The sequence below is a fragment of the Phyllobates terribilis genome, unplaced genomic scaffold (assembly GCF_046119375.1).
Source record: "Phyllobates terribilis strain yellow unplaced genomic scaffold, ASM4611937v1 Scaffold_5__5_contigs__length_657084704, whole genome shotgun sequence".
Lineage (NCBI taxonomy): Eukaryota > Metazoa > Chordata > Amphibia > Anura > Dendrobatidae > Phyllobates > Phyllobates terribilis.
Window position 1 is genome coordinate 621,409,044 of NW_027362765.1, and position 22,831 is coordinate 621,431,874.

The 22,831-nt window shown below is 43.1% G+C and overlaps 1 protein-coding gene across 5 annotated transcripts in view; it reads left to right on the forward strand.

Annotated features, from left to right (window-relative positions):
• The window catches only part of LOC141273772 (catenin delta-1-like), a 124,263-nt gene that overhangs the window by 36,289 nt on the left and 65,143 nt on the right, over positions 1-22,831 (forward strand). For 3 of the 5 annotated variants that reach the window (XM_073686111.1, XM_073686110.1, XM_073686112.1), the window contains 5 exons: positions 7,965-8,182; positions 14,012-14,077; positions 14,169-14,306; positions 16,681-17,096; positions 18,132-18,360. In XM_073686111.1, the coding sequence (XP_073542212.1) occupies positions 7,988-8,182; positions 14,012-14,077; positions 14,169-14,306; positions 16,681-17,096; positions 18,132-18,360 (1,044 nt within the window). In that variant the 5' untranslated portion in view covers positions 7,965-7,987. The remainder of the gene's footprint in view (positions 1-7,964; positions 8,183-14,011; positions 14,078-14,168; positions 14,307-16,680; positions 17,097-18,131; positions 18,361-22,831) is intronic. The other 2 variants (XM_073686114.1, XM_073686113.1) reach the window with 1 other exon arrangement.

Here is a 22,831-nt window from a genome sequence, read left to right on the forward strand (position 1 = left end):
TTGAGTCACTGCGCCACCATATTGAATCCAAACTGCTGGAATAAATCAACTGAGACAGTGCTGATTGGACAGGTGATGTGCAATAGTACTACCATACCTGGGTATAAGAGCAGTGCTATAATACAGAGGTGATGGGAGCCAGCAGAGAGAAAATTGTGAAAGTAGGAGCAGCTTATGATGGAGCAGACATATAGGGTGATGGGCAGGCTGGGAAGTAGCAGATCGTGTAGCCTAATACAGATTAAGGCCTCTTTCTCACGTCTGCGTTTTTACGGTACTGGAAAAACCAGTACCGGAGATGTCCGTGTGTATGATGCGTGTGGCAACCGTGGGCCACATCATTATTGCCTTGGAATCATTAGCTGTATAGCTAGTGCTGTTCCCAAGCGCTGGGTGCTGAATGCTGCCCTCATCATTGTCCCCTGCTTGCGGTGCAATCAGTGCCAGCAGGGGACAATAAGAGTAGTATTCTGCCCCCACTGTGTCCAGCTATACAGGTGCAGGCAATAAAGAAGCAAAGGAACAGCATCCAATCCAGGGTATTGAATCAAATTCTTGTCTTTTTTCTGCCATCAAATACAGGTGCTTTGCACAAAATTAAATTAAAATAAAATATAATATTTTATTTCAGATTTTCAATTCAAAAAGTGAAGCTCCTTTATTATATAGACATTACAAACAGTGATCTATTTCAAGTGTTTATTTCTGTTAATGTTGATTATGGATTTCAGCCAATGAAAACACAAAAGTCATTATCTCAGTAAAAAAGAATACTTTAGAACAACAGCTTGAAAAATGTTGTCCTACTGAAATGTATGTTCAGTAAATGCACTCAATACTTGGTCGGGGCTCCTCTTGCATCAATGTGGCATGGAGGCGATCAGCCTGTGGCACTGCTGAGGTGTTATGGAAGTCCAGGTTGCTTTGATAGCAGCCTTCAGCTCGTCTACATTGTTGGGTCTGGTGTGTCTCATCTTGAGGGACCTGGAAGTGGGAAGTAAGTCACGCGATACACGCATCCAGGCAACAGATGCCACTCAACCGCCGTGTCAGAGACCACGTGGAAAGTCACAAGACACCCACATGACAACCACCAGCGCAACCAGGACACCGAGGTGAGCGGATGGGTGGCGCCTGTTGCCAGGCTCCCACCACTGCCTCACCAACGCTTCACAAATCGAGCGGAGGTCACATGACATCCCTGTCACAATCACTAATGTATCTCAAGAGCGGCGACGAGCAGATAAGCTGTGCCTGTAGCCAGGCAACCGCCCCCATCCTTCAAATCAATCTAAGCTATCAATGGACATAGGGGAGATCACAAGGGTGCATCAATGTCACTAACTATGAAGTCATATGACCCCATAATAGGTACCTTAGAGGCTACAAGCAGGTGTAGGATAAAAATTGCACTCATCCACGTGTCTCAACCAATCTAATGTTCTACTCACCCCATAACAAAAACAAAACAGGGGGAACAGTAAACAAAAGAGAAGGACATACAATGGAAAAACAAGGGCATGGGCAACACACCATAACAGTGTGTGATATAGATAGATGTATAATCTCTATCAATGACTAAAATGGACATAGTCTAATCTTTCAGCAACATCAAGGGGTCACCACCATGCCATTATGTCCAAAAGGTCCATCCCATTGTTCACTGTCATGTTCACATTTTTCAACATTATAACCAGGTCATATCATCCACCAAAGATAAGTATCACATATACTTTTTAAAAAATGAAAAAAGTTACTTTATTGGTTTTTATCAGGACGGAGGATGTGTGACTAAGGCTGACTATTGTGTGAATTATATTCTATATTGAGTCCCTTAGGCTGTAAAGTGCCGAACTCAAATATCCACCATAATTCCCTTTCTAACATCCTCTGCTTAACCCCACCTCTTCTCTATATCGGGACAATTATCAATCACTCTAAACCCAACTCAAATGTCTTGGAATAGGCAAACCAATGAGTCCAATACGGATCGTTCTCTTGTGTTGGCTGATACGGGCCCTGATGGTTTCACCCATATAAACTAATCCACACGGACAAACAATCACGTAGACCACAAAACTGGATGTGCATGTGAACCTCTCCTTCAGTGTGTTTTTATCCAGTTTACGGATGAAAGAAAGTATCAAATTGACACAAAAAGCACATCCAAGGCATGGGAAATTCCCCATCCTTGGAGTACTCGGTGTCATCTGTCCAGATGTTTTAGACGATCCAAAATCAGATCTTGCCAACCGATCCTTCAAATTCGGACTCTTCTCCCCCCCTACCCCTGTAAGATAGGAGTGGTCGGGATACAAGGTCTGGCATTGATGAGAGCCCCCTCTGTAGCAATGCCCAATGTCTATTTAAAATCCTAGACGCCTCTCCACTAGCCGGACAAAAGGTTAACACAAACGGAATTCTTTTTATTCTGTCCATTGTCAGTTCTACTCAACATCTGATCACGTCTTGAGCTATGTTCTCACACGTTGTTTTGCTGCGTATTTCGCAGCAGATTTTTCTGCAAATTTTCAGCTGCATCTAGCAGTACCAGCAAAGTCTATGAGAAACCAGAATTCTCTATTCACACATGTTGCTTTTTGTTTGCTGGGTATTTTCTGCCTTGCTTACGTATTTGGAAAATAGAGCGTGTTACTTCTTTCAGCGTTTCTGCAGCAGAAAAAGCACTTGCAAAAAACGCAACAAATACGCTGCAAATGTGTGTTTTTACGCAGCTGTTTTCCTGCCAGAGAAAAGGTAGCAGTAGATTTGCATCAGAAAAACACGTGTGTTAACGTATCCTTAGACCCAAAGCCTTATCTTTATATGCAGAAATTTCCCTAACAGGGTAACCCTTTGACGTAAATTTTTTACACATCTCCTCTAGTCTTGTATCCACTCGTTCCTCCCAAGAGACCACACGTCTTACCCTGATTAACTGACTCCATGATAAAGAACTCACCTACTTTCTAGGGTGGTTACTATTAAAATACAGTAAGTTCCTATCTGTGCTTTTCACAAAAAGATCAGTCCTTATGCTACCATTTTCCTTGTATACCAAGGTATCGAGAAACTGTATCTGAGATGAGGAATGGGTCAACGTAAATTGCAATTCCGGGAAGACATGATTTAACTCATCTTGAAAAGATAAGAGTTCAATAGTATTACCTTCCCATATCAAAAAGATGTCCTCAATATAACGCCACCAGACTCTGACATGTCGCCAGAGGATGGATTTGTACACATACTTGTCTTCAAACACCGCAATGTAGATGTTTGCATAAGTGGGCGCCCCATTGTAACCTATGGCTGTGCCACGGCTCTGCAAGAAGAAATCATCACCAAAGAGGCAATAATTCCTCCTGAGGATGAACTCCAGCAGCGCCAAGACAAGCTGTGCACACTCTGGGTCCATGTCCGAGCTCTATAGCGCATCGGCCACAGGATGAATGTCCTTCTCATGTTCAATAGAAGTATAGAGTGACACCACATCAGACGATGCTAGCATAGTAGATTCTGTAACCTCAATATCTTTGCTTTTTTATTCTAAAAAATCACCCTTATCTTTAATAAAAGAATGGGCACCTGTAGCAACCTAACGTAAGACCAGGTCTAAAAAATGGTTGTTTTGTTAAACAAAGACCAGCGCGCCCTCTACCCCCGCCCGACACAATGGATTGTCCAGGGGGATTCTCGAGATCTTTTATGTATCTTAGGCAATGCATATACACTGCTCAAAAAAATAAAGGGAACACTCAAATAACACATCCTAGATCTGAATGAATGAAATATTCTCATTGAATACTTTGTTCTGTACAAAGTTGAATGTGCTGACAACAAAATCACACAAAAATCAATGGAAATCACATTTATTAACCAATGGAGGCCTGGATTTGGAGTCACCCCCAAAAGTAAAATGGAAAAACACACTACAGGCTGATCCAACTTTGATGTAATGTCCTTAAAACAAGTCAAAATGAGGCTCAGTATTGTGTGTGGCCTCCATGTGCCTGTATGACCTCCCTACAACGCCTGGGCATGCTCCTGATGAGGTTGCGGATGGTTTCTGTGGGATCTCCTCCCAGACCTGGACAGAAGCATCCGCCAACTCCTGGACAGTCTGTGATGCAAGGATGGTGGATGGAGCGAGACATGATGTCCCACATGTGCTCAATCGGATTCATGTCTAGGGGGCAGGCCAGTCCATAGCTTCAATGCCTTCATCTTGCAGGAACTGCTGACACACTCCAGCCACATGAGGTCTGGCATTATCCTGCATTAGAAGGAACCCAGGGCCAACCGCACCAGCATATGGTCTCACAAGGGGTCTGAGGATCTCATCTCAGTACCTAATGGCAGTCAGGCTACCTCTGGCAAGCACATGGAGGGTTGTACAGCCCTCCAAAGAAATGCCACTCCACACCATTACTGGCCCACTGCCAAACCGGTCATGCTAAAGGATGTTGCAGGCAGCAGATCGCTCTCCACGGCGTCTCCAGACTCTGTCACGTCTGTCACATGTGCTCAGTGTGAACCTGCTTTCATCTGTGAAGAGCACAGGGCGCCAGTGGCGACTTTGCCAATCCTGGTGTTCTGTGGCAAATGCAAAGCGTCCTGCACAGTGTTGGGCAGTGAGCACAACCCCCATCTGTGGACGTCGGGCCCTCATACCACCCTCATGGAGTTGGTTTCTGACCGTTTGTGCAGACACATTTGTGGCCTGCTGGAGGTCATTTTGCAGGGCTCTGGCAGTGCTCCTCCTGTTCCTCCTTGCACAAAGGCGGAGGTAGCGGTCCTGCTGCTGGGTTGTTGCCCTCCTACGGCCCCCTCCACGTCTCCTGGTGTACTGGCCTGTCTCCTGGTAGCGCCTCCAGCCTCTGGACACTACGCTGACAGACACAGCAAACCTTCTTGCCACAGCTCGCATTGATGTGCCATCCTGGATGAGCTGCACTTCCTGAGCAACTTCTGTGTGTTGTAGAGTCCGTCTCATGCTACAATGAGTGTGAAAGCCCAACCAACATTCAAAAGTGACCAAAACATCAGCCAGAAAGCATTGGTACTGAGATGTGGTCTGTGGTCCCCACCTGCAGAACCACTCCTTTATTGAGTGTGTCTTGATAATTGCCAATAATTTTCATCTATTGTCTATTCCATTTGCACAACAGCATGTGAAATTGATTGTCAATCAGTGTTACTTTCTAAGTGGACAGTTTGATTTCACAGAAGTTTGATTTACTTGGAATTATATTCTGTTAAGTGTTCCCTTTATTTTTTTGAGCAGTGTATATGGCAATCCGTCTTCCATAGACTGCAATGTTGTTGAAAAAACGAATCCGCTTTTCACCTTTTCATTTTTTTTAAATTTTTTTGTTATAAAGAATAAGCACAGCAGAAAGGGCAGTAGTAAAATACTAAAGGGATATGTGCACAAGTGTATTTGTCACTTATTTGACATGTTTTTCCCATTGTATTATATGTAAACACTGTCGGTTTAAATGCCTTTTAAAGAAGTAACAGATGTGTCAAGTACACCACAAAAACTTAGTGTAAAAAATGTGCAGATAGGCAGTACATGGATGACACCAGTGTGGTCTCATTATTTTTGCATTTATTTTAACAGACCCATTGACTTGCACTGGCAGCATGATCGTGCATGCTTTAAATAAAATGTTTTCTAGTTTCATAAAAACCTGGACATGTGAAGAACAGCCCCATAGACTAATCAGGTCCCCAACCGCCGGTCCGCGGACCAGGACCGGGCCGTTGGGGTGTTTCAGCCGGTCCGCGGGGAGAGGGGGCCCCTCCAGCCTCCAGCAGGGCCGCCATCAGGGCATGACTGCCCTGACTCCAGCATGCTAAGCGCCGGGTCCGGGACATCTTAGCGCTGCGCTGCTGCGGCAGCACCTTCATGATTCCCCTGACTTCCGGTCATGTGACGGCGCCGTCACATGGCCGGAAGTCAGGAGAACCTGGTGTCAGCGATTTGGACGAGCGCCAGGATTCTGCAGGGATCGCATGGGGGTAAGTATAACAAGTTTTATTTTTTTTTTTAAATACAATTAACTAGGAGTGGGGGGAATGGGAGATGCACATGGGGGGAGGGGAGAGATGAGAGATGCACATGGGGGGGAGGGGAGAGATGAGAGATGCACATGGGGGGGAGGGGAGAGATGCACATGGGGGAGGGGAGAGATGAGAGATCCACATGGGGGGGAGGGGAGAGATGCACATGGGGGAGGGGAGAGATGAGAGATCCACATGGGGGGGAGGGGAGAGATGAGAGATGCACATGGGGGAGGGGAGAGATGAGAGATCCACATGGGGGGGAGAGATGAGAGATGCACATGGGAGGGAGGGGAGAGATGAGAGATGCACATGGGGGAAGGGGAGAGATGAGAGATGCACGGGGGGTGGATGAGAGATGCACGGGGGGTGGATGAGAGATGCACGGGGGGTGGATGAGAGATGCACGGGGGGTGGATGAGAGATGCACGGGGGGTGGATGAGAGATGCACGGGGGTGAGCTGCACATGGGGGGGTGAGAGATGCACATGGGGGGGTTATGTTTACATAACTTTGTTGCCTTATGAAGGGCGGGGGGGGCCCCCAAAAATTTCTTGCACAGGGGCCCACTACAGTCTGTGTCCGCCCCTGGGATGAAGTAAATGCAGCTGAACAGCAGCTGTCAGGACAGCTGCCCTGTCCTGCTGCAGGGCGTGATGGGGCCTCAGTGATGCGGCTCCTGGCACAGCACATTATGTGGGGCTCCTGGCATAGCTCCTGGCGGGGACCTGGTCTACACTATATAAGTATGCACTAAACTCCAAATCCCTCCATTACACCGCCCCCATATGACCAAAGCCCCGCCCACCCCACCCCCTCCTTGCTGGGCCATGGAAAAATGATCTTGCTTCAAGCCGGTCCCTGGTGCAAAAAAGGTTGGGGACCACTGGACTAATGGATACATGTTCTATTTGTTGGATGAGACTTTAAACCTGTAAATTTATGTGACGGATGCCCTCTGGGACACTGATGGCACTAGAATGTCCAATTGTCAGTAATAGAACAGAACAGAGTTGTTAAATGCTCTAAAATTATTAGGTTTAGTACATTTTATTTTCCATGTTGAGAGGGAACAAGTCCTCCTTAAGGAATCATTTTTAATTTTTAAAAATATAATACAATAAATTTGTAGAAACGTAGTTCAATTTCTTCATTTCTGCAGGTTTCTCTTGAAATCGATCTTCACTGACATGGATGTAATTGCTAATTTTAAACTAATTGCTCTCTGGGAATTGGCAGAATTTGCATGTGACTGGAGAAGGAAAACTTCTTGTAGCTCAATCTGTATAAAATAAAGTCTTTTAAATGTTGATTATCTTTGCAAACCATTTTAAGGGAATCTGTCACCAGGTTCCCAATCCAAGGACAGCGCAAAACGTGAACAGAGGCCTTTATCGAAGGGCATGTCACTTACTGGGCTTCTTACTGTACTTTTGATAAAACACTTTTGTGGCTGTACCGGTCCTCTGTGATGACCTAGTCTTACCCTGCCAACATACCATTTATTGATGGCTTTGTGTGGACTGTGCATAGGCAGGAAGCTTCCAACCATTGGTGGGGGACAGGCATAACCACAAGTCATTAAACTGCACAGCAGAATCCATCCTTGAAAGGACTAGCAGAGCTGCAGCGGTGAAAAATAAAGAAGCTCCGTATGCGACCCAGTGTTTAGAATCTGGATTTCTTCACGTACTTTATGCTGTTCTCAGATGGAGCAAAGTAAACCTGATGGCAGATTCTTTCATGTAGAATCTTCTTTTACCTATGAACACAAGCAGCCAGGAGTGGAATTTTCTTTTGGTTTGTGGGTCTGTCTCTTGCTGGTTTTTAATTTGGTGTCTCTTCTCTCTCCTTCACCCTCAATCCCACTTTCTGTTTCTATGTGTTCCCCTCTTTAGTTTAGGGTTTCATTGTAATCTTTATGGATGAGCCCGAGTCCGAGAGCCCGGCCAGCATCTTGGCCTCAGTGAGAGCGCAGGAGGCACAGTTTGAGCTCTTGTCTCGTGCCTTGGAAGAAGAAAGGAGACACGTCACGGCACAGCTGGACCGGGTGTGGGTGACCCCTCAGGAGGCTACTACCCCGCTTTCAAATGGCACCCTCACCCGTCGCCAGCAGGTAATCTTCTGATATCAGCACGTCTGGCGTGATTATTTTATTATGTTTCGTTTAATTACATTACACTAATCTGTTCATTGTATGGTAAGTAATTCAAGCACACATTTCATAAGGGCTGTAGATATGCCGTTCCTGTGCAGCACTGTATATAAAGAGTAGTGAGGAGCTGCAGAGCATCGCACCACAGAGGCTTCAGTGGAGAAGTGCTTATTTTGGTTTAACAATATACCACATAAGTAGATGCTGGTGCTGTTCTAACATCTTAATCCATGGAGAAAAACACTCATATTCAAGTTACATAATCGGTCCTCGTTAGAGCAAGTAGGAAGTTAAAACAGATTTAGCCTGTAGGCCATTTTACGTTGAAACCAGAAAACCCGTTTAAAGGGAACCTGTCAATGGATACATGCTGCCCGATTTACTGGGAGCGTGTATGATTTCAACCATGTATGTTTGACTGCAGCGTTTCTGGCTTTCTTAGCAGTTTCACTACAAGGGATTTTTCAACACTTTGCATCTCTTGAAGCCAGGACAATTTTTACACTTTAGAAGTTTACAAATAAAGTTTTAATTACAAAATAACAAGTTTATATTAAAAATCCATTCCTTTATATTTCCTGAAAGTAGACATCTAGCACATTGTCAAAATGTGACTCTGCACTTTAGCACTGTATACAAACAGGTGCCTTCATGCTATTTCAAGTGAATTTTTTTTTTTTTATACAAAATACATAAAAATGTATGTTTATGGCCTAAGGTTTAACCCAAACAGAAAATTAGATGCATATCACCTCCTAAAAATAAGTTTAAAACGTGCAGAGTCCATACATACCAATGTACAGTACAGACCAGAAGTTTGGACACACCTTCTCATTTAAAGATTTTTCTGTATTTTCATGACTATGAAAATTGTACATTCACACTGAAGGCATCAAAACTATGAATTAACACATGTGGAATTATATACTTAACAAAAAAGTGTGAAACAACTGAAAATATGTCTTATATTCTAGGTTCTTCAAAGTAGCCACCTTTTGCTTTGACTGCTTTGCACACTCTTGGCATTCTCTTGATGAGCTTCAAGAGGTAGTCACCGGAAATGGTCTTCCAACAATCTTGAAGGAGTGCCCAGAGATGCTTAGCACTTGTTGGCCCTTTTGCCTTCACTCTGCGGTCCAGCTCACCCCAAACCATCTCGATTGGGTTCAGGTCTGGTGACTGTGGAGGCCAGGTCATCTGGTGTAGCACCCCATCACTCTCCTTCTTGGTCAAATAGCCCTTACACAGCCTGTAGGTGTGTTTGGGGTCATTGTCCTGTTGAAAAATAAATGATGGTCCAACTAAACGTAAACCGGATGGAATAGCATGCCGCTGCAAGATGCTGTGGTAGCCATGCTGGTTCAGTATGCCTTCAATTTTGAATAAATCCCCAACAGTGTCACCAGCAAAGCACCCCCACACCATCACACCTCCTCCTCCATGCTTCACGGTGGGAACCAGGCATGTAGAGTCCATCCATTCACCTTTTCTGCGTCGCACAAAGACACGGTGGTTGGAACCAAACATCTCAAATTTGGACTCCTCAGACCAAAGCACAGATTTCCACTGGTCTAATGTCCATTCCTTGTGTTCTTTAGCCCAAACAAGTCTCTTCTGCTTGTTGCCTGTCCTTAGCAGTGGTTTCCTAGCAGCTATTTCACCATGAAGGCCTGCTGCACAAAGTCTCCTCTTAACAGTTGTTGTAGAGATGTGTCTGCTGCTAGAACTCTGTGTGGCATTGACCTGGTCTCTAATCTGAGCTGCTGTTAACCTGCTTTTTCTGAGGCTGGTGACTCTGATAAACTTATCCTCAGAAGCAGAGGTGACTCTTGGTCTTCCTTTCCTGGGGCAGTCCTCATGTGAGCCAGTTTCTTTGTAGCGCTTGATGGTTTTTGCAACTGCACTTTCAAAGTTTTCCCAATTTTTCGCACTGACTGACCTTCATTTCTTAAAGTAATGATGGCCACTTGTTTTTCTTTACTTAGCTGCTTTTTTCTTGCCATAATACAAATTCTAACAGTCTATTCAGTAGGACTATCAGCTGTGTATCCAACTGACTTCTGCACAACACAACTGATGATCCCAACCCCATTTATAAGGCAAGAAATCCCACTTATTAAACCTGACAGGGCACACCTGTGAAGTGAAAACCATTTCCGGTGACTACCTCTTGAAGCTCATCAAGAGAATGCCAAGAGTCTGCAAAGCAGTCATCAAAGCAAAAGGTGGCTACTTTGAAGAACCTAGAATATAAGACATATTTTCAGTTGTTTCACACTTTTTTGTTAAGTATATAATTCCACATGTGTTAATTCATAGTTTTGATGCCTTCAGTGTGAATGTACAATTTTCATAGTCATGAAAATACAGAAAAATCTTTAAATGAGAAGGTGTGTCCAAACTTTTGGTCTGTACTGTATATTTTATATATCTTTATAACAGCAACATTTGGCTTTTAGAGAGCAAATTTTGCTGGATTATTTTAACATTTGCGCTGCCCCTGAGGTATTGGTATAAAGGAACCCTGCCCCCAGAAGTGAACTTATTTTGAAAACTGCACCTCTCAAGAGAAGAGATATAATGAATTTTATTTATAATGAATAATATTCATTTTAACCAGGCGGGGGTTTTACTGGATTTCATTACCATGGGTCTGTGAAAATATTCAAAAATGACTGCCATGTTTTTGTTACCAGAAAGCATTTGCAGACCTTATGAGGTAAAAGTACTGAGGAAATACCACAGGGCTGTGTGCACACGTTGCATTTTTGCTGCAACCTGATGCCCACAGTGAATGAGACCCCTGAAGTGTCATGCACCATTTCTTATTTGTGACTTACAGATTTGGTGCATATTCAAATCTGCAGCATGTCAATTCTTTCAGCGTTTTCGCTGCATTTTTTCACCTATTAACTTCAATGAAGTCATTAAAAAAACGCTAAATGTCGCAGGTATAAAACTGATTGCGGATTTGCTGCTTATTTATTGTGTTTTCGCTGGTGTTTTTAGACAGCAGTGATTGCTATAGAGATAGATGATAGACAGATCTATTATTGCACAACCCACATATAATAAAATTGCACCCTGTGGAGCTTCTTGGACAGATTTTTTAGGATTTAAATGAAGGAAATGATCTGGGGGACCCTCATTTTAGGTAAACGACAATGGAAAAGCAAACCGGTGCGAGCTGAGATCAGGCTGAGAAGGTCCATGGTTATTGGGCCCTTCCCAGCCTAAAAATACCATCTTGCAGCCGCCCCAGAAGTGGCACCTCACGTTGGATGCGCCAACTCTAGTGCTTTGCCTTCGCTCTTCCCGATTGCCCTGTAGCATTGGCAATCGGGGTAATGGGGCTTGGTGTTGATGACAGCTGTCTATCGTCCAAAACCACAGTGGACATTAAGCCCTGCTGCTAGTAATGGAGAGGAGTCTTATCAGACATCCCCATTACTAGCTCAGTAAGAAAAAGAAAAGCACACGTGCAAATACTTTATTGAAATAAACAATCCCACACTGTCCCTTGTTCACCAATTTATTAAAAAAAAACAGTTCCCATGTAGGTCTGCCATAGTCGACCGAATTGGACATAGTCCACAAATGGAAACCTGAAAAACATACAATTGGAAATAAAAACAAACCGCTGCCCCTTGCGCTGGATTCTGGGCTGTGACGTGTAGTGAAACCCTGCCCACAGCCCAGTCAATCAGGGGGTTGCGTGCCAGTGGGTCACGCCTCTGAGGCTCCAGTACTTGACATCAGCGGATGTCAGCAAGCTGCAGCCAGCGTCACGCAGTTCTTAGTGAACGTTCAGGGATGGCGCCGCTCACAGGCAAGAATGGCAGCAAGAGGTATTAACAAAAATACTACTTTCCACTGTTTAAATCGATGGGCTTTATTTATTGTAGTGGACAACCTCTTTCATTTTAATCAAAAAATCTTGGAATACGTTCCACAGTTGGATGTTTAAAAAAAAAAAAAAAAACTCCCTGCTGAGATAATCTTCTAAATGTGCCCCCACTGTGTACTGTGTAATGGCTGGGGGGTCATTTCATCTCCTGGACCCTGGAGGAATCAAGAGAATATACAGACATTATAGCAGGGGATCACAGCTGATTCTTTCTGTGAGGTAAAACAGGCAGGGACCTATTTTACCTTGCATCAGCTGTGATCACCTGCTGTAATGTCTGTATACTCTTTTGCTTCCTCCAGGGTCCAGGAGATGTGGTATGATCAGACCATGTTCCTGCACGGTGAGACACAGCCATTACACAGTACACAGCAGGGGTACATTTATAAAATTATCTCAGCACAAGAACATTTTATTTAACACATCCAATTACGGAACTTATTATTCATAGATCTAATGATTAAATGTTAGTTATGACGTCTAGTAAATTGGAAAATATACATTACAGGATATATTTAAAAGGAATGTCACCCATCAAATGAAAATTAAACTAATTAAGCGGTTACATAGGAGGTTGGGGCCATATAAAAAAAATTCATGTAATATATTTAATTGCTCTAATTACTTATAAAACTTGTATTCTATATGTATTTTGGTGCACCCTTGGTGTGGCTAAGAGCATTGGGCACATTTACACCTGTCAGTGCCCCTGATTCTGATCTCGCCTAAACCCTAACCTCTGCACTGCGTGCACGCTGACTATGAAGGAGTCAGTATGTGGGCAGGGCCCCCTTTTCATCATTGCCTCATGTTAGATATTGCCCCTCACATCCCCAGAAATGTCGTGAGGAGCTTCAGAGAGGATCGGCCACTTGCTCGTTCTGTCTTGAGTGCATCACAGAATAGGTCAATGTTAGCGGTGATATTGGTCTATTCTGTGATGCAATGAAGACAGGAGGAGCCTGTAATTGATCATCTCCTCCTCTCTTAAGCCACTCGCTACATTTTGGGGTGATGCAATGATGAAAAGGGGGACCTTCTCCCATGCTGTGTGCTCACCACTGACTCCTTCATAGTCAGTGTGCATGTGCAGCGCCACAGTTGGGGATAATGCGCTGTCAGAATCAGAGGAACTGCTCAGTATGCAAATTGAGGGGGCGTAAAGGTGAACCAAGCTCTTGATCATGCCAAGGGTGCACCGAAGCCCCTTCATTTGCATTATAGTATAGAAAGTGGTTTAAAAGGAATTACAGCAATAAGATATATATTGATTTATTTTTAGGGGTTAAGTCCCCCATCTAAATGTTTTTAATTAGTTTAATTTGCGTTTTCGGGGCAAACTGTCTCCCTTTTAAACCAAATACAAACTTCCAGAAACGGACATAAATATTGATTTGCTAATTATTAGATTGGTTAGACATGGTTTGCCCACATTTCTGTGCAGTTCCATTCTTGTAGGAGCTGACAGACAAAATGATCAGAAAGAGAAGAGGCGTGACTTCCTGAAGCTGCACCACCTAGAGATGGCTAAGATTCTGCTGTATTCTTCTGGGGGCAGCAGTCCTCTCCTGTTACTGGCCGACTACATGGGAGCGAGAGCAATGTGATGAGACGCCGTCCTCTCTGCAAAGCCTTAGGCATCATGTAGTTGTCTGCATTAGGGGGAACCATATCAGAGAGGAGACTACTCAGAAATGGCACAGCAAGTGAAGCCGGAATATACAAAGCACACAACTCTGTACTTTATTCACTATTTTTGCTACAGTGCTGTGCTGCTATTAAAGACAAATTAGTTGAAGATGCAGCCTTTTTTTTATTTTATAGGTAAAGTACATGCTTTTTAATGTGTTTTAACTCTTGCAACTAAAACTTCTCTCCTGCAGAACGGGCAAGTCATTCATTCCACGGAGGGTCAGAGGAAGATCTATCCAGCTATAAACTCCACACAGGTGAGGTGGACCCACTGAGCAAGCTGCATATCACAATAAAAGTTTGCATAACTAGTTGTTGTGTAAAACTGTTTACATGCCCCTACTATAGGAACATTCACCTTTTGTGTACTCGCCAGTCAGGATGGAGGGCCATGGTCTTCCTGCTGATGAAAATTATGTATTGGATGATGAGCCCTCCTACATGTCCTACAGTATGTCTGAAGATCCACGTCACACTGATATCCCAGTAAGTGTAAAATTTCAAGATTACTGTCAGCCACTTTATGCTTCCCCCATCGCCATGCAGCCTGGGTGCCAGCTCAACAGTACCTGATGTTGTTTGTAGCTATACTTGGTCATATCAGTTTAACCCTTTAAATGGTGCTGTCAGCTGTGACAGCGGCTCAAACATAACGGCCATACTTCTGACGGCCACCCATGCCTTGCCTATCAATTGCCATGACAGTGGGGAGGGGGAGCTTTTTGAAAACCTCCATGCCTGCTATGAGAAATTTATGAAGCCCAACCTGTGGCTCGATGTCATAGGAGACCATTAATCTAACAATACACTTAAATGGCTTGGTAAAAAAAAATATAAAGTTATAAATCACCCCTTTTGATCTAAATGAAAATGGCATTGCCATGAACTAATGAAATATAAAAATACTTATCCTATATAGTAAATGTTGGAATGGAGAAAAAAAAAAAATCTGAGCTCCAGAATATTTTTTTTTGCCATGATTACTCCCCAAAATGCAATTAAAAATATTTAAGAGATCCTGCATTTTTAAATTGCATTTTTTATTATTTTTTTTTTACATTTTTTTTGGGAGGGGATTTTTTTTCCCCATTTTTCAGCACATTATATGATAAAATTGAGTCATTCAAAACGACATCTTCCTGTAAAAGAGAATCAAGAGAAAAATGAAGTTATAGCTCTTTGAAGAAAAGGTAGACTAAGTGAAAGCGCAAAATCAAAATGCCGCCTGGTTTTTAAGGTGTTAAAGGGGTGGTCCGAAGGTCAAAAATGTCTTAATCTAAATCTGTGTTTAGTAATGTAAAATATTTTCTAATATACTTGAATTAAAAATTCCCTACTATTCCCTAGCTACACTAACTGCTAGTGTATTCTTTTTCCCCTACTTCCTGTGTGATTAAGCTTTGTTTGAGAAACCCAGTGCTTGCTGGGATACTCAAAGCGTCATCTGAGGAAAGCCTGAGGTCAGACTCTGCCCCCTACTTGAAAAGAAGCCTCATCAGTGACTCTTGTTTCAGGGACTGGGCTAGTCCCTCTGTGCTGTTAATATGCGATGTGCATCGTCACAAAACTATCTGTGTTGCTGGCTCAGATCAGTAGTGATGAGCCAACAACACAGAGGAGAGAGTGGTGTCAGAATACCCAGCGGCATGCAGAGATCAACGTCGCCCCTGAAAGTGATGTTACTTGCGAGGGCGGCGCTTGTCTCTGGACTGCAGGTTTTCTGACACCGCGCTCCGGCAGTGCCCTTTCCTCTGTTTTGATGGCTCGTCACAGCTGATATGAGCCGGCAACACACATTGCACAATGACAGCACGCAGAGACTATGGGCTAGTCCCTGAAACGAGCATCACTGATTTCTTTGTTTCAGGGAGGGGGTAGAGACTGTGACCGTGACTGCAGCCTCTACCTACCGATTGACTTTAAACCAAGCAATGTGAACTGAGGTCTAAGATGGTAGACATGCAAGAAATAGGAGCATGTTCACACTAGCAAAAAGAAGCAAAACCTACAAAAGACAAAAAATACATCTCATACCCTACCATCATTATATATAAATGTAAAGCAAAGTTGCATAATAAATATAGGGTACTTGGTGAACTATTTTTGATCAGAAAAAGTATACAAGCCGTCCCACCAGCGATTGACTTTGTTTGAGTATCCCTTGATGCCCTGGGATTCCCAAACAAAACGTCATCAAGAGGTAGGGAAAAAGAATATAATAGCAGTTAGTGTAGGTAAAGAACAGTAGAGAATTTTTAATTCAAGCATATTAAGTTAGTTTAGATCACGGCACTAAATAGATAGGAATTTTAGATTAAAATTTCTTTGACCTTCAGACCTCCCCTTTAAAACTCTATTCTCAGAATCAAAACTTATCACGTTATATACCCCTCTCTCCCTGAATAAAATCTAATCACAAGACCTCAGTTTTTGTGTTGATCCTGGGAAAGTTAAGACTGCCAATTATTACCTGTAAGGTACTGATGAATTTTTGTTCAGGATAGGCTCTCTAGGGGTGTAGAGGGACATGTGTTAAGCAAAATGGTGCACATTGTCCATGGACCACAGCTGATTTAGAACAAGTAAAACGTCTTAAAATTGAGTGTAAACATTGCTTTACCTAACATGTTTTCTTTCATACCAATCCCCTCAACAACAGTATTGTTAAATATATCCTTCGGTCAGGTGAAATGGTTAGAGAAGATTCTTGTGCCCTGATTAATGCTTGCTAGTAATGTGGAAAATGTTATCACATTGGACACTACTCTGATTTCTGTCTTTAAAAAAAACTATTTTAATGTTTTTACAGATGTGTTAATTTTTTTTCCTGCATAAAACTTTTTTTTTTCCCCCTTTTAAGGTAAAACTTCCTGTTGGATATTCTCAAACTTTAGATCGCCCCTATCGTGATGTTGTAGGTGGCAGTGGAGCCTACACTACCGTGCCCCGTAATTATCATTTCCGTGGACCTGGAGCAGATCAGGTGCAAATGATTCCACCTCCTCAGCATCCTGGTTATAGCAGTTTGTCTAGACCTAATAATCGCTACCGCACTGTGGAACCTTATAGGGGTCCTGGTTATGGGGCTCAACCTCAAGTCAGGGGGGCTGGCTTTGGAGGTAGTCAATCTGATTTGCTGACTGCCAGGTATGGCTCTGAAGATGCATATGGACTTGAAGAGGATCGTAGAAGTCTTGGTGGTTATGTAGATGGACCAGACTATTCAACAGCTGGTAGAAGGGCTGCCAATGGAGGAGATCAACGTAGGCGTCTAAGGTGAGTTAAATACTGTTTTGTAGAATTTTTCATGAATCTTTTTGGTTTTATACCTTCCTTTCAGATTTGCTCTTTATCATCATTCACTTTGGTATGGTAAATTACTGTCTCAATGAGTGATGGGTTGTGGGCGGGGTTACCCCTCGCATCACACCCAGCATCCACTGCGTGCTCTCCCTCTCCCCATTCATTGGGAAAGCGCGCTGTGGATGCTGGGTGTGATGCGGGGGGTAACCCCGCCCACATCCCAGCATCCACTGCGGGGACCGTGTCACGCCTCACTGGACCATCACGTAACCCATCAGCGGCGGGTTACGTGATGCCTGTGTACGGCCAGTGATAGCGCCGCTCACAGGCAGTAACTGCAAAGTAAGATATTTACAAAGAAATATCTTTAAAACATAATAATACATTGGCCAGTTATCAATAGTACTGGACTACCCCTTTAACTTTTTGATGGTGGGGGGGGGTGTCAGAAGGATTAGACATGTTGATTTTTGTATGATCTTTTGTTCTTTTGGGAAATAAGACACAACCAAGGAGGTTTGTTAGTAGCTCATTTTTCTCACTTCATTCAAGGGATTGTCCACTACCCACTACTTTTTTAAACAAAGTAGTTCCCCTTGTAAAATAAAAATGCTCACTGTTCAGCGATGAGTGGCCTAGCCTAACATTGGCTACATAGCTCATGTAGTATAACAATCAGCAGTCACTGATTGGCTGCAGGGTTCATGTGGTGTAACGATGTCATGTGAGCCTCGGAAGACCCCAGCTCTGGTGCGCTATTGTTTTTATTTATAAGGGGGACTACTTAATTGAAAAATGGGCTGTCCAAGTAGTGGACAACCCCTTTAAAATGTAGATTCCTAGTCGTCTGAATGAAGTAGCTTTTGCCATCTTCACGTGTTTCTTAAATTTCAGTTTTACACTGCAGCTAGTTGAGGCTGTAACCGCTTATGCTGGAGTATTAAGTGAAATAGTGCTTTTAAGTGTCAGTGTGTTGACCTTTTTTACTGTTTTTTTTTTTTTGTGAAGGAGTTATGAGGATCCATTGTCTGATCATTATGGATCATCTCTGCCTCAGTCTGGGAGTCTTTCCAGCCTTGGACCTGCACCTTTGACACTTGCCCCAAGTGGCCCTTGGAGACAACCAGAACTTCCTGAGGTTCTAGCCATGCTGAGTTACACTCTTGATGCTGTGAGACTAAACGCAGCTGCATACTTACAACACTTGTCGTATCGTAATGAAGAAGTCAAGAAAGAGGTTTGTACATAATCTTCTACGACTTACTGCCAAGAGTCTAAGGACAGCTTTTACTTTTCATAAATTTTTGCTCTACACAAAAACTACATGCCCATATATAGATTCTAAAACCATACCTTGTGGGGATATAAAATCGAATAAAATGTGTCTCAAATGGTTGGCAGGATTTGCCTACTTCCACAGTGCAAGCGCTGTCACTGCTTTAATACCAAACTGCAGTTTAGCAAGTTGATGGGCGCCAGTTTTAAAGCCTTTTTATAAGGGCAGTGCTAGCTGCGTGAGGGCAAACGCTTGTTTATATGATTGTTCAGTCTACATACGATTTTGCTCGCTGTCAGCATCCGCATCCCAACATGGGCCAAAAATTATTTTTAGGCTCACATGAAAGATGTGATCAGCGAACAACATGCTTTTTTCAGTGTTGCTTGTGATTATTTCCAAGAAAATTAAGATAAAAAGGCGTTTGTGAAATCAAAATGAGTGTTCAAATCAAATACAGGCACTCGGTGCCCTCTTCACATGGCTTAACAGGAAAAATGTAGGTGGGAAGATGCACTAACCTATCACCACTTTTCTATCTCCTCTACAGCCAGGGCTGTCAGGTAAGAAGTAGATAGAATGATTTACTAAACTGTTTAGCCATGTCAATGCACATTTACTTAGTTGGAATGGTCATTGTGCTGACATGCAGGTCTTTGTACATCCATGCACTCCATTAATATCTTCTATCAGTTGCAGCATTTCAGAAAAATCAGTGTTTTAATTCATATGCACATGGCCATGGGTGTGACGGAGCATTTCCAGAGTCTGTCTCCTGAGTGTTTTTTCCTCGCCTATCACCAGCCTCTTTAGCTTGATTATTATTATAGCGCCATTTATTACATGGTTCTTTACATGTGAAGAAGGGGTATACATAGCAAAAACAATTGCAATAATCTTGAACACAATGTGACAGCGACTGGTACAGGAGGAGCGAGGACCCTGCCCTCGAGGGCTCACAATCTACAAGGGATGGGTGAGGATACAGTAGGTGAGGGTAGAGCTGATCGTGCAGCAGTATGGTGGAGCGAGGACCCTGCCCGCAAGGGCTCACAATCTACAAGGGATGGGTGAGGATACAGTAGGTGAGGGTAGAGCTGATCGTGCAGCAGTATGGTGGAGCGAGGACCCTGCCCGCAAGGGCTCACAATCTACAAGGGATGGGTGAGGATACAGTAGGTGAGGGTAGAGCTGATCGTGCAGCAGTATGGTGGAGCGAGGACCCTGCCCGCGAGGGCTCACAATCTACAAGGGATGGGTGAGTATACAGTAGGTGAGGGTAGAGCTGGTCGTGCAGCGGTATGGTGGAGCGGTGGTTACTGCAGGTTGTAGGCTTGTCGGAAGAGGTGGGTCTTCAGGCTCCTTTTGAAGGTTTCCACGGTCGACGAGAGTCTGATATGTTGGGGTAGAGAGTTCCAGAGTAGGGGGGAAGCACGGGAGAAATCTTGTATACGGTTGTGGGAGGAGGAGATAAGAGGGGAGTAGAGGAGGAGATCTTGTGAGGATCGGAGGTTGCGTTCGGGTATGTAACGGGAGACTAGGTCAGAGATATATGGAGGAGACAGGAGACAGCTTGATGGTTCACGGTGTGACATCACCCAGAGAGAGAACTATCAGCCTGAGGCCACGTGCACTCGTTCAGTATTTGGTCAGTATTTTTCATTAGTATTTGAGAGTCAAAATCAGGAGTGAAACAGTCGGAGGAAAAGTTTAAAAGAAACACGTAATCACTTCTGCATTTTTTCACTCACTCCTGATTTTGGCTTAAAAATACTGATGTAAAATAATGACAAAATATTGAACGTGTGAACGTGGCCTAAAGAGGACCGGCAAATTACGACCTCATGAACCAAACTCTGATTTCGCAGGAATACAGTAACAGATTACGTAAAAGGTTAATTTTTGTTGCTTAGAACCCTCTGCGTGCCCATAAATGTGTTCTTTTGAGGGGTGAGAAGTTGATATTGCTGACAGATTCCCTTTTAACCGGTTCCCGACCGCCCACTGTAGATAAACGTCCGCGCTGCCTGGGCTCTGTGCAGCGCCGACGTTTAAAAACGGTGGGTGGTCTCTAAGTGCTCAGGACCCCCAGGGTCCTGCAAGCACTGCGATTCCGGTGCAGAGCGTTAGCTCTGACAGGGTACATCATCGGGACCTGATTAGATCAGGTCCCAGTGATGTTAACCCTTTGCTGTCTTCTATATGCTGCGATCTATAGTGATCGCGGCATATAGGAGACAGCAGGAAGAGAGGGGGTCGTCTTACTTACCTCCGAAGACCTCCGTTTCGTTTGAGGACCTGGGGTTGCTATGGCAGCTGGAGGTCACATGACCGCCTCCAGCTCTGCCATATATGGTGTCCTTCCTGTCTGGCTTCAGCCTGTATGTAGCTGATGCCAGACAGGAGACTGACTGAAACAGTCAGTGAAGATCTCATGTAATGTAATATATGTCTATTACATTACATGAGATCAGTGATCAGAAAAATAAAAATTAATGTCCCATACAGGGACTAAGTAAAAATGTAAAAAAAAAGTTTTTAAACTATTAAAAAAAAAAAAAATCACAAAATAAATAAAAATATTAAACCAATAAATCCGTATATTATTACAAAACCAAAAAAAGTACACATATTTGGTATCACCGCGTCCGAAACAACCCGAGCTATAAAACTGTCACACTAATTAACTCCTTCTGTGCACACCGTAATAAAAATAAATAAAAAACGGAGCAAAAAAATATGCTTTTTCATCATATCGCCAAACAAAAAGTGGAAAAAAATGCGATCAAAAAGCAGAATAGAAATAAAAATGGTACCACTGAAAATGTCATCTTGTTCCGCAAAAAAAAGCCGCCATACAGCTCCATCAGCCGAAAAATAAAAAAGTTATAGCGCTCAGAATAAAGCAATGCAAAAAAAATATTTTTTTTTCTATAAAATTGTTTTATTGTGTAAAAGCGCCAAAACATAAAAAAAATACAATAAGTGTAGTATCGCTGTAAACGTACTGACCCGAAGAATAACGCTGCCTGATCACTTTTACCACACGCAGAACGGCATAAAAAAAAACTCAAAAAACAATTCCTGAAGTGTTTGTTTTTAACTTTACCTCCCAAAAAACGGAATAGAAAGCGATCAAAAAATGTCACGTACCCAAAAAATGGTTCCAATAAAAATGTCAACTCGTCCCGCAAAAAACAAGCCGTCACATGACTCTATCGGCCGAAATATGGAAAAATTATAGCTCTCAAAATATGGTGATGCAAAAACTAGATTTTGCAAAAAAAAGCGTCTTTTAGTGTGTGACAGCTGTCAGTCATAAAAACCCGATATAAATCTGGTATCTCTGTAATCGCACCGACCCGAAGAATAAAGTAATCTAATCAGTTATATCACACTAGGAACGGCATAAAAAATAAATAAAACAAATATTATTCACCTGCTACTGATTTGTTTATTATGTCTCCCAAAGATCCCAGTAAGGCTCTGCTCACATTTATCCTGTGCTCTGCGCTGAGCACTTACACCAGAGTTTCCGTGTAAATCTCTGAAATACGTGATTCAGCCAGAACCCATGATGGAAGATTCCCTGTAATGAGGCAGATATAGGCCACTGTGGACGCCGTCTAGCCTGGGATCCCACGGTGTCATTTGTTTTAGGCGTGCATAAAAGTGCGGTTGGCCACAGTTTTGTGCACTTCTGAAAAAAAGGACACCACTAAACAGAGGCCAGACGGAGTCCAGAGTAACTCTGCTGCCTCATTACAGTGAATGGATCCTGCAGGGGTTTCATCTGAATTACATCACTTGGAAAATTAGATGGAATCCCCGATGTAAGTGCTCAGCCTAGAGCGCCGGATAAATGTTACGTAAAATGTTCCCAATAAAAGCTTCAACTCAGTCCTCAAAAAAAGCTAGTCCCCACTCAGGTCCGTCATCTATTAAAAATATAATGGACTTCCAAGTTACTGGTAGCAGAAAGGCTCTGGAAAAGCAAAATGGTCCTTGCCCCCCAAAAGAAATTCAGAAAATTTTGTGGTTCCAAATCCAAATGCCTATTCTACAATAATTTGTTCTCCAATTGTCAAATAGCACTCCTTCCCCCTCAAATCTCACCGTATGGCTAAGCGGTACGATACAGCCACATATGGGGTATTGACACTTTTAGAAGAAATTGTGTGACACATTTCGGCACCATTTTTACCCATTGCCCTGTGTGAAAATGTAAAATCTGAGGGTAAAACATTTTTTTGTGGTAAAAATATAATTATGCTTTTTTCACTGCCCAATGGTATAAATTTAAAAATTAAAAAATACTCACTACTTCCCTAGATGAATTCCTTGAGAGGTGTAGTTTACAAAATGGGGTCAGTTGTGAGGGTTTCTGCTGTTTTGGCATGTCAGCGACTCTTCAAATGTGACATGGTGTCTG